The sequence below is a fragment of the Poecilia formosa genome, unplaced genomic scaffold (assembly GCF_000485575.1).
Source record: "Poecilia formosa unplaced genomic scaffold, Poecilia_formosa-5.1.2 Scaffold131, whole genome shotgun sequence".
NCBI lineage: Eukaryota > Metazoa > Chordata > Actinopteri > Cyprinodontiformes > Poeciliidae > Poecilia > Poecilia formosa.
The window spans coordinates 1057674-1070382 of NW_006800070.1; the positions used below are offsets into that span (position 1 = coordinate 1057674).

At 42.1% G+C, this 12709-nt stretch overlaps 1 protein-coding gene across 5 annotated transcripts in view; it reads left to right on the forward strand.

Moving 5' to 3' along the window:
- Nucleotides 1-4195: 4195 nt before the first annotated feature.
- The window catches only part of actn1 (actinin, alpha 1), a 60542-nt gene continuing 52028 nt past the window's right edge, over nucleotides 4196-12709 (forward strand). For 3 of the 5 annotated variants that reach the window (XM_007561880.2, XM_007561878.2, XM_007561879.2), the window contains exon 1: nucleotides 4512-4610. In XM_007561880.2, the coding sequence (XP_007561942.1) occupies nucleotides 4512-4610 (99 nt within the window). Of the gene's footprint in view, nucleotides 4611-12709 lie in introns of all 5 variants that reach the window. The other 2 variants (XM_016676250.1, XM_007561881.2) reach the window with 1 other exon arrangement.

Here is a 12709-nt window from a genome sequence, read left to right on the forward strand (position 1 = left end):
TAACGTGACCAATTGACTTTTTTTCCCCTTCTTCAACATGATTGCTGTTGGGGCTGGACAATAAATCAATAACAATTATATACTGTGATAGACATGTGACCTGTATCAATAGATAATATTCTAATAGAATATTCAATAATTTCACTGAACTCTAATCCAAAAAAACCCAGCATTCTGGGAGTTATAGACAGAGGAAAAACATCAGCTAAGGCTAAGCAAAGTTGGTGGCATGGACTAACTCACTCGCTCATTGGTTACCTAGCAACAACCTGTTGAGTAAGTTGCGCAGCAGCAGTTTCAGGTTTTGCCACTGTGCCTCATAACTACTGAAATATAAACAACGTGGAGTGAAAATTGAAGATAAAACAGAAAAGGTCACACCACCAGTTCGGCAGCATTTCAGATTTTTACGATAAAAAACTAATCAATTATTATTGTTATCGACTGATGTGAGACACTTGTATCGTGATACGTTTTTCAGCCATATCATATAACTTTCTTTCAACACTGGCTTTTTTTTTCCTGCCACTCTTCCATTTATCGAGTATAAAACTGATAGTTGTCCAGATGGATTTACACAAGAAATTAAATTACACACACGAATGAATTTAACAGTGATTGGTCACACTAAATCTTCTTTTGGGGATGCAGAGTAAAGTGTGGACACTTTTAATATCTTAATTTGGAATTATTTTGCAAACCATACAGCACTTTTCTGTCCTTTACTTTTTTTCACAGCTAAAATCCACAATAAAACGCATTAATATGTGCGGCTGTAATGTAGCAAAAGGTCAAGGCATTGTTCAGCCTGCAGGTAACTAGAACGAGCAATGATTTACGGGCCATCGTTTGCAGCACTGACAGGAGGAGCCTCTTCTATCATTAGGCCAGCAGGAGCTCATTTTGGCGGTTCGTATCGGGGGCTGACGACCTTTCAATTTCAGTGTTGAACTTCATATTTTATGCTTTGAATCAGTAGCTAATAGACTTTTTGCAAGTAACTTAAGCTAACCTGAATATTTTACAAGCCTCCTTTTGATAGACTGAAATAACTTACCTATGTCAGCCAACTCTCTTCCATTCTTAGTGTTCTGCTCCTAAAAGATGGAGACTTGGAAAGCTTTATTTTAGCTTCCCGTCATCTGAGGACAACACGACTCAAACGAAAAAGAAAAAACGCCGCCCATTCCCCACCAGGAATAATGTTTCCGCCATTGTTTTAGCGCCCCTGCTAGCTCAGCGCCCCTATGTGTCGCATATACAGTGCATACAGTCTATCACATTAATTAGTAGCTAAGTACAGAGGAAACTTCAACGCCATAAGAGGGCCATTTTTGATATAAAAACGAGGAGTAAATTTTCGCCAAAAAATCTCAGAAATTTGAGATTTTCAGAAATTTTCTGAAGTCCAAGTCAAAAAATTTCTGAGTTTGAAAAGTCAAACAAGATGTCTTTTGAAACTGATAAACTTAAAAAACAATTCTGGAATATTTCTGAGATTAATCCAAAAATTTTTTAGTTTTCTGGCGGAAATACACTCCCTTTTTTATTTTGTAATTATTATGATTTTATATCTTTAATGGTCGTAATACGTCGTCGTATTTGGGAAATAAGACACCAGAGCACCAACAATCGTTCACAACAAACGAGGAAAAATCCATTTAGCTTCCTCCGCTAACGCTCCATTAGTGTGGCTGAACACTCTTTATTCTCCTCAAGCATCATCTTTTATAAACAATTTCAATCGGAACTTAAATATTAACGCAAAGGGAGTTATTAATTTGTCAGTCTGAATATTCTACATCGCCAGACAGTTTCCTGAGTGCTCCTGAATGTAACATTAATGAATCTCTTTGTTTTGCAAATGGCTGAGGGCTAATTAGCTAATGGAAGTGTGTATAATTATCACAGCGGCAAGCGGAGCTCCGCTACTTTTATTCCCTTCCATCTGCAGAGGGCTGCCGGTCTGCTGTTTCCTTCAGTTCGGGTCGGAACCAGGCAGGCAGTGAGCTGGCAGTCTGCTCCCCTTTCCCGTGACATCACTTTCCCAAACACTCACCACTGGAAGTTTGTCCATATAAGGAAGAGCTCCACTTTCTCCTGTCAGGGCTATCCTACTTTTCTGCTCCGTGTGTGTGTGTGTGTGTGTGTGTGTGTGTGTGTGTGTGTGTGCGTGTGTGTGTGTGTGTGTGTGTAAGAGAGAGCGAGGGAGACATTAAGACGAAGAGTCAGCTTACCTTACAAGGCAGACGGACTTGGGCATTTCTCCACATACTTTTACAATTGCTGATGTTTGACACACCTTTCTACTGTCCTATAGCCGCGTTGCCCTTTGGTGGGTTGTGAGAGCAAAACCTCTTAAGTTCACATCTCTAAAAAAACACACACAAAAAAAACAACTTCCTTCCACCTCAACAGTAGAAAAAGATAAGAATGAAACAGTCCCACAGTGGCTTTAAGCTTCTCTTTGCTTTGCCACTTTTCGGGGGGTTTTTAGGCTATTTATTAAAATTCATTTCAGATTTCTTAGGCCACGTTTTTAATATTTATCAAGCAAAAAGATTATCAGTATAAATGGTATTTTTAGGTTTGGCTGTAAAGATTTTACATTTACGCCATTTTGAAATTTCCACCTGCTGAACGCATTTAAGAAATATGGATGGAAGTTGAGATTGACCAGGGATCTTTGTTTATTCTTTTTTTCCAAAGTCACATATCCATTTTTAAAACAACAGACTAGTGGAGACATAAAGTTCCTCCAATAAGTGTTGAACTCTTTCGCATTTTGCTGTGGAGAAACCAAAAACGTACGCGTTTTAGGAGAGTCGTATCTTTAGAACCAACACAAAATTGTGGATCTTCGCATAAGTGAAAGAAAAACACTTGTTTTACAAACAAAAATCTGAAGAAGGTGGTATTTAATGAGTCAGTCTTCTGGATTGAAAATAATGCATTTTTATTTAAGAGCATACTTAAATAAAAAGACGTTAGCACATGCTTAGAAGGGCCCAGTCAAAGTCTAGATCTCAGTCTAATTCACAAACATTTTAGTCTCTAGATGTGCAAAGACTGTTGTCAGATCTTCATTGAACGCAGATCCTTTAAAACAGTTTGAGTTTTTTCTGTGTTTAACTGAAAACACAACAACTCCATTTTGATGCGTTTTTTGGCACCAGGCTGACCCATGTCCGGATCATTGCAATATCAGTTTGTGCAAAAATGATATTACCCAATGATGCATAGAATGATATTCTTGTCCTTTCTTATTTCCAGCTGTTGCAAATTCAGACTTTGCATGCCAATAAGATAAGCAGCATGGTGGACGGAGTCTGTAGCCTGCAGCAGATTGTCATGCCTGACACAGATGATGATGCCCAAGGAAGTTCATGTTTTTTTTTTTTTTTTACATATTCTGCATAACAAGCAGCTGACAAGGAAATTAAAAAGAAAAGACCCAAAAAGAAAGGAAGGTTGCAAGACACAGAAAGTGGGAAAAAGATAGAGATAAAGACAAAGAAGGGAAAAGAGGACAAAATGGCAGATAGAAAATAGGAAGAAATAGGATGTAAGGAAAGACAGCAGAATAAGTCAGAAAAAAATAAGGGAGGAAGGAATGAGGCAAAGAATTAGACAGAGGAAGTGAGAAAAAGATAGAGACAAGAAAGAAAACAGAAAGAAAGTGGACATGGAAGGATGTGCAAAAAGAAGAAAGGATGGAGAAATGCATAGAAGAGAAGGAAAAGACAGGGGGATTGACAGACATGTTCTCATGGTCTCCTTTCTTTTCTTTTTCAGACCTGAAAAATAGATGGGGGGGGGTTGGGGGGGTTAAATCCCACGCTTTTCCACTCTATGTAGGAATCCTGTGGAAAACAAGAAACAGGACCCCATTAACTCAAGGACCGCCACTGTCTGGTGTTACAAACATTTCTGTCCGCCGCGTAAGCTGCTGCAGACGGTCAACAACGAGACTTTTAATCAATGTTCGTATAAAAATCGACGCCGTTTCTTTTCTCAAACCTGAATAAAGTCTTTCGTTTGGCTCAACCTGTGCATGCAACCTTGGACATAAAGCCCGGCCGCTGACAGCCACGGCATCCAATGGGAGGCCGGAGGGCGGATTCCGTCCCGAGCGTCGTCCAATCAGATTCCAGCAGCCAGTTATTGATTCCAATTTGGCTGAGGCAAAGTTTTTGCGTCTGTCGCTCCTTCGATACAAGACCTGCCTACAGCTTCCAGCGGGCTGCTGCTGCTAGGAGGGGAATACGGAGAGCAGATAGAGACAGAGGCAGAGTTGGAGGGGTGGGAGACAAAGAGAGAGAGAGAGAGAGAGAGAGAGAAAGAAGAGAGAGAGACAGAGAGAGGGAAGCCGGGGGCTGGACCGTTAATTTCATCCACACACACCGAGGAGAGTAGCCCGTATAGCCGCAGCGAAAACATCACCTCGCCCCGCTGGGACGCAAGCAGAGAGCGACCGCATCCAGCCAGCTTTCAGAAGATCCGCGGATAGTATGGAACACTATGACGGAGAGAACGACTACATGCAACAGGAAGATGACTGGGACCGGGATCTGCTCCTGGACCCAGCCTGGGAGAAACAGCAGAGAAAGGTGAGCCCGACTGACTTCCCGGTGCCTCCGCTGCGGAAGCGGGGGGTTTTATGTATGCCGTCTGCTCTGCTTCTAGTCACAATTAGACGCGGAAATGTTGTTGCCACGCAGCAGTGCGGGCACATTTCCTCTTCAGGGTGACTCAAAGTGGGCAACAGTTTAATTATGGGCCTATTAAAAAAAAAAAAAAAAAAACACCTGCGAGACCTTATCGACTGGGTTTCTGCTCCCAAACTTTTCTCCCTCTTCCTGGAAGATTAAAATCTGTCCCGGAAGCAGCATCCTGCAGCAGGGAGGCCCACCGGCCCGAACGGGTTTGCAGAAGGGAGGTGAGCCGGGCTGCGGGGGGCGCAACAGATGTCAGCCACGCGTTGGACTGGCCACCTCCTGTCATCTGGTTTATGATGCGACTTGGATTAGGCCAAGATTAACAGCCATGAACCGTGCGCGCGCCTTTATGGAAAACCTCATTTCAAATTCAACTCGAGTCGCTTATTAGTAATTTTTTTTCTGAAAGTGCTCCACTGTCTGTTGTGCTTTGGACGTCCATATATTGTCCCAACTCTTTCCCCCACGCGCCTCACAGCTGCTACTCCCTCCCTCTCTCTCTCCCCCCGCCTCCCCAGTCTTAACACAGGAGTTTGATATGAATGGTCTGTTTCGAGAAGGGGGTGTTGCATACTTTTCCTTCGCTTTGAGAAAAAAAAAGAAGGGGTGTTGGTAGAAGGAAAAACGCTGTGGAATCTGAGTAAGCGTCGCGGTTTGGGCTGGGCTTGCATGGGAGCGAGCGTGCCCAAAAATGGTAATAATCGGCCCCTCTCGCTGCACTTGGAAAAACTTTTCCCCAACTTTCTTTTTTTTCTTTTTGCTCAGTGGTAGCTCACGGCTCCCAGTTTCCTGGATTATGTCATCGGCAGGCTGCTACCGGTCCTGAGAGCAAATACAGTGGGAAGTGAGAGGGGCAAAAAGGTGGTGCATCAGGTGGACATCATCTCATTCATTGAAGCAATGGAGCTGGAGTCCAGGATCACCTGAAATACAGAGGCGGTCCTACATGACATGCGACCCTGAGCAGAATCTTATGTAAAAGCACCACTGTTGATCCCCTTTTTCTTTTTCTTTTCTTTTCTTTTTTGGAGGGGTTCCATGCTTGAACGTTGGACATTCCTCAGATAGCATCACATCATCATGCATCAGTTGTGTGTACATGTAACCTGGCCCGTCCTCTCCCATGCAAATCCACTATATTCTCATCTCTCTTCAGTTCTCAGCTGGGGTTTCTCCCAGTGATCTGGATTTCTCCATTAGAATTTCAACCGGGCCAATCAGCGAACAGAGGAAGTTGCGGATGATGACGCTGATTGTTGGCGCTGTTTTGAAATTGTAGTCTGTCCATTGTATGACATGAACGAGGCCGTAACGTTAACAGCTGCCTTGTTCGGCTTGGCATATCTCTCTTTGCGATAGAGGAGGATGATTTTTATGGTGTAGACAATTTCTGCTAAGTGTCGAACTGGCGCATTACATGCGACACGGCCAAACGTTAGTTAAAACTTAAACAGAGTCCACGCTTTCAGGAAGCAATTGTCTCTTAAAAGTCGGCGCTCTGTACCATCTGTACGAAGCAAAGTGTAGAACCAGGGGCTGTTTTTTACTTGGCTAGCATACACGACCAGTTACATACTGTTGCACCAGTGGATGTCTTCCCTGTGCTGCTTTTGTTTGTTTTTATTATAAAACATCACCATTCCTGGGTTTCCTAGAGTTGTAGGTGCATAGCTCAGTGGTAGAGTTGGGACTGAGCTAATGGCGTCACACAACGCAGTCCTTTGATTGGGTGACAGTAAAACATTCCTTTTGTGATGAGCACAAGGTGTTGGTGCCCAACATTTGTTGTTGCAGTAGTATGATGCCACATTGGGTTGATCCAATGAAAGTGAAAGTCCAATTGGCCGTAGAACCTTTGATTTAAAAAAAGAAAAAAAAAACTTTCATGCCTTTTCAAGGCTTTCTATATGTTGATGGATCCTTCACCCCAGTGGAAGTTTTTGATATTCTACTTCTGTGACGTTGACTTGGTTAAGAAAGCTTCTGGAATGTTCTCCCAACATGTCTCCTGAAATCCTCATAGCTTTATTTTGTTTTCAAAGACATCTCTGACTTTGCAAACACAACTTCATTAGGCTAACACAGCATGTCTATTGGTTTCCTGTTCAAGGTATCGGGAGCAGATTTTTCTCAGGGACTTCTGATGGCGATCTTTTGCTCCTGCTTTTATGTCCGTACCAGATTCTGGCCCCATAATCTGGATTTCAAAGCTACAATTGACAGTCATCGGACCCAACATTGTTTTTCCAGTCCGTTAGTGTGAGGTTCTGGTGAGCCTGGTGAATTGTAGCCTCAGTTTCTTGTCCCCTGCTGACAGGAGTGGCAACTGGTGCACCAATAGGCATCTTTAAGGCTCAACATGCCATACTTTCAGAGATGGGGTTGTGCGTACTTTGGTTGTGGCGATTGCTTAATTGCCGTGTAGAAATACCTTCTCCTGTGCTGAGCTGCATATTTCTGCGCCTGCATGACCCTCACTGATCTAATCATCCATCAGAAAGCAGGAATGTTTCAGACAATCCGCTCCGCGACGATAAAGCGGTTATGTTGAGATTCGACCATATGCACAATTACAGGCTGAGAGGGATGCACGCTGAAACACAAACCACTTAAATTCCTTCCAGGATTTGGCAGTAAGCCTTGCAACAGAGAACCTGGAAATCTTTCATGTCTGCTGAATTGTTCCCTCCTCAGTCTTTCTTTAGCTTTTCTCTTTACCTTCAGCTCCTGTTTTCTGCCCTTGAAGGTATTTTTTCCCCCTCTATTCTAACAAAGCACGAGAATAGATAAGAGAAGCACAGCTGGGACAATCTGTAATAAGACGTAACTGAAGGTAGCTCAGTTCTGCTTTTCTCTGTCGCCTGAAGGAAACCTCTTGAGGCGACGAGGAGACAGCGGACGGTTTACAACCAGAACAACCCTGACCGCGTTTAATGAGGTTAGAGACTTTGCTGAAATGGGGGAAGTGAACGTAAGAGAGGTGTGGATGTTCAGCCAGGGTCCGCTTCTCCAATTTTCTTGCAAAACCCCAGCATGTCGGAGTGTGCTTAAATATTTTGTGTTCCATTCAAGTCCCAACCTGCCGTGCAGGAATAAAGGCGCTGGCATCCTCTTATCTCCCTATCTTAATGTCTTTGCAGACCCCACCTACACTCCGACTTTAAAGGCACAACCTTTACATGTTTTGCTAAACCGCGTATTAGCGTCATTGATATTCAGTTTAAATGATTTACTGTTTTGTGAAGAGGTATTTGCCCACTGACTGATCCATCAAGGAGAAAATAAGTTTGGACCCACCTAGCCCTATGTGAAAAGAAATAATGAACTGTGTGTGCCAGCTCTGGCTGTTTTTGGTCACGTCGCAGACTTTGGATCATTGACCTGCTGCTTCACCTAAGTGGACCAGAGCTTCATTTCACAATCTGATGGGTGGAGAATCTCCTATTTGACAGAAGAATTACTGGTTCTGTTGGCTATGGCTAGCTGCCCAGCTCCTGAAGCAACAAAGCTGCCAGGCTAGCAAACAACCAAGTTTGACTGATAGTGTGATCTTCTTCTCCTGAAATGCTGTCCTTCTCTTTCCACAACGTTCCAGTTGCGTGTCATCACAGTGTTTTCTCAGACGGAGGTGTTCAATGGGCCCTTTGTTGTTTCTGGTCATCAGTGGTTTTCACGTTGATGCTTTCCCATGGATGCTATGTCTGCCTTTCTGTTGCATCGTTAACACCGGGTTTAACTGAGGTCTGCAGTGGTTTGGTTGTCACTGGTTCTTTCCTGACCTTCTAGACGAATCGTCGATGCGATCTCAGATAACCTTGGCAGGCCAGCCTTTCCTGTGAAGGTTTAGCTCCATGGTTTTGTTTTTTTTTTCTTTCATGAATAATTGCTCTCAATGTGTCTTCATGTCTCTTATCACATTTTTTCCTTATAGAAGTCAATTAATTTTTGTAGATTGCAGCACCCTGTTGCTTTTTGACCACTTACGGCCTACTTCATGTTGTCAGTGAGGATCTGTTGTTTCTGGCAGTAATCACTTCTGGGTGTTGCTAATGTAAAAAATGTGCTTCATTGCAACTTAATCACAATTTAACAAGGTTATTTGACATATTTTTGAATAAAATAAGTTTAAAACTGCATTTTTGGATTTCCTCACGTTTTGTTTCCTGTTTAAATTAGTTTGATTTGCAGTTTTTGCTCAAGATAGTAAGAACAGAAGCAATCTCCTCTAAGCAGGCTAACACCTTTTATGACAGTATGTATCATCATCGTCATCTTACCCCTGCAGGGTTCAATCTTTTTTTTTTTTTTTTTTTCAGCCTTTTCCCAGCTGACAGGTGTTAAACGCTGCTGCTAATTTGCCTGAGTTTCTCCTTATAAGGACATGAGTTTGCAGTACCTTGGAGCGTCCCTGCCTGCAAGCTTCCCGCCTCCTACTTCCCATCTCCCACACCCTTACCCTGACTTTCCAAACACTCCCAATGAATCCACGCTGACGTCTCCCAACTCAGGCTGCGAGTCAGGTCTGAGATAAGAGTGGCTGACTTCACAAGTTCAGACCGTATCCTTTCAGAGAAAAAAGGAAGAAGAAGAAGAAGAAGAAGAAGTAGGAGGACAGCAGAAGATTTTGCTGAAAATGATCAGGCTGTTGGTCAATACCCAAAGGTCAAATTTGTCCTGACCCCACAGCCAGAGACAGGAACAAGCAGGTCTGCCTCTGGAGGAATAACAGTTCTACATTTTCAATTTTTGTGAAAAATGTTTCAAAGTAGCTCTTTTCGAATTTTACTGTTCTTTTACGGGAAACGAGGCGGGCTGCTACCAAGTTTTAAAAGGTTACTGTTGTTAAGTTGCTAACATTTTCCATCATGCTATTCTTACGGTCTGGAAGTGGTTTTGATAGGAAGCAAGAGGAAGTAGCAGGATCCTCAAGAGTCTGAATCAAGTACAGAGTAACACAGCGACGACCCACTGTGGACTGCTGGTCAGCTGGGAACAGCTGGGTCACCATAAAGACAAATCCTGCTGTTTGGAAATGTTTCACCTCTCGAACAGTACAGAGTCAGTAAATGTAGTGGATATTATTATTTTTTAGAATAAATGAAATAAACAATTGGATCATGATATACATTTATGTTGATGTTGTAATGCAGTGAAACTGCAGTGTTTTTATTCAGTGTCATCATACCTGTATACTGTACCTAGTATACAGGCCCTGTGGCATTGGGGACATGGGGGGGCATGGGGGGCATTGCCTACTCAGAGTCAGCTGCGCCCCCAGGTGTTTTCATATTTTCACCTTAAAGTGGCAAACTTTCTTTTGTTCCTATCTCGATTTGATACAGTAGGGGCTTCCGCACTTCCCATATCTGTGCCCTCTGTCAGTTTTTTCAGCTGTTATAACTGTTTACTTGTTAACAAGTCGTGAGGGTTTTTTCCAAGCCGCCTTCAAATGCAACATGAACGCTGAGACACTCGCGCTGGGTTTACACCTGTGCAGCAGCGAAGGAGACCTGCTGCTGCTGAGCAGAGCTGCACAGGTTTGTGTTTGAATTATTGCAGCAAACCAACAAAACGCAAAGAACTTTACGGTTTCCCCCCAAACTAACCGACTGAGTTGGGTAAAGCTGATGGATGCAGGTAAAGTTAGCTAAAATATGACTAGCTAATATCAGTACAGCACCTTAAGCTTGTTAACAAGTAGCCTGTAGGCTACTGGTGTTGTCTGTGTTCAAAGTGGGTAGTACTTGTTACATTCACTTGAGTAACTTTTTGGGAAAAAAGGTTCTTATAAGAGTAATTTTACTGCACTGTACCCATTTCATCCATCCATCCATCAATCCTTCCTTCCCTCCCTCCCTCCCTCCCTCCATCTATCCATCCATCCATCCCTCCCTTAATGGGGATGGGAGGGTTGCTGGTGCCCATCTCCAGCTAACGTTCCAGAGCGAGAGGCAGGGTCCTTTTCTTTTACTTGAGTAATATTATTGCTACATTGTTTAATTTGCCCCCCCAGCCCCCACTATACTTGTCTGAAGCTGGAGCTGCTAGTATAGTTGCTATTGACAACAAGAAAAACATCCAGCAAGGAAATGGTCTGCAGAGTGGAAAACTGTTTTTACAAAGTCTGGTCTGGTGTGCTATGAATTTTTATGACTATTTTTTTTTATCTGGTTAAAAGGAATGAACAGCAAACTTGAATGTTTGAAGTATTTCCAGCTGTTGATGCCATGTCTGTAAAGCAGCGGATTGCAGGCTAGGGATCGGAGCAGATTGCCCGACTAATTAACCAGCTGAAATAAACTCTGGTAATATTCTGTACCTTGTAATTTTTGCAATCAATATATTACTTTTTCTTTTTTTTTCTTTTTTTTTTTACAGCAGTGGGAATAATTGCTTCTTTTCTGTTTTAAAGTATTAGGATTTACAGGCTGTGTTGTATTATTATAAGCAACTAATATGAAATTGGGTAATTTTTAATCTAACGCTGAATGAATTTGAACAGTAAATAGAAAAAAACCCCAAAACAAACAAACTTAGAAAGCTAATGGTGGCTATTTTTAAGAAATCAGACGGATATGAAAAAAAAAGAAAAACAAGGTTATAGGTAAAAAAGAAAGTTGAGTTTTAGTTTCCTTGTGTTCAGGAATGTTGAAATTACATTATCAGTGTCCAGGAAACTGACTCAGCACATGAGTGACTGCGTATGACGCCTCAGCTCTAGTAAAGAGCCAGAAGGAGTTGCGTGTTTTGTCCCACAGCAGCATCTGTTTGCTAGATTGCATAATAGGATGTGTAATGTCAGCTCTGGCTGCCTCACAGCGTGCTTCCTGTAATCAAACTCCCCCTAGTTCGCCTTTCAAAAACGTACTTTCTTAACAAAAGATGAGCGTCGGAGTGGCAGTGATGCCTCAGGAAACCACAGGAGTGACACAGCATTAATTTGCCTTTTTAGAAAAAGTTGTGTTTTGTACCTGAAAAGCAACTGTGATCATACAAATGTCAGCAGATAAAGACTAAAAGTTCATATGTGTAAAGTCAATGCAGTTGCTACCATCATACAGCTGATTTTAACATTTAGCTGAACAGCTACCTCAAAATTGTATTTCAAATCTAAAAGTTTCCCCACAAGATGCAGTATTTAAAGTCAAAGTATATCGGCTTGATTTTGTCCATAATGAAAATCATAACAGTTTATCGCAGCTACTCACTGATTTTCAGCCAAAACAAAAATACTAAGAAAAACAAAGGAGGTAGAAAATAGAATATTTTGTAATTTGCTTGGAGTCTTAATTGAAAATCCAAATACGATTACGTTTTTGCAGCCTCAAGTGAAAGTTTTAAAAAGCATTTTGTGTTAAATATCCACACTGATATAGAAAACTGATCATGCTAGATATGAAACTTAAAAAGAACCTCACACGTAAAATACAGATATATAATCTCTGAAGTTTTAGGTTATTCTGAGCCACGACAGCAGGATGTGGCAACCGTTTCAAAAAATGTTTGCTGCAGCTTATGAACTGCTTGTGTTGGTCAAATTCAGCGGTCCGCACAAAAGTGCATTTGGTCCACTTTTTCTTTTTGTCTATTTCTAAAGAAGCCCCAACACAAGACGACATTATAATTGTTTCTCTTTTTGGGGTTTTCACCAAGAAATAAACACTTCCTAAATCTCAGATTGTGACATGGCGCTGTAGTTCTCCAGCTACAAAGCAGATGCCAGCTTCAGTAGTGTTAGCAGCTAACGATTAGCCACGAGCATCCTTACAAATAAATTGTATTTTGCCATTTTATCATCAATTCATAAAAAAAGCTGCCATACAAATGATTTAATGTGGTGTATCGTCTTCAGTTCTCTCTTTTTCAACCTGTTTTGTGGCTCTAGTGGCCCTTACCAATCAAGACGTGGGCAGAGAGAGACGGGGCGGCCGTGCAGCGGCGGTCTTGATTTTGGAAATTGACTGACCAGTCTTCATGAACTCTGTCAGCAC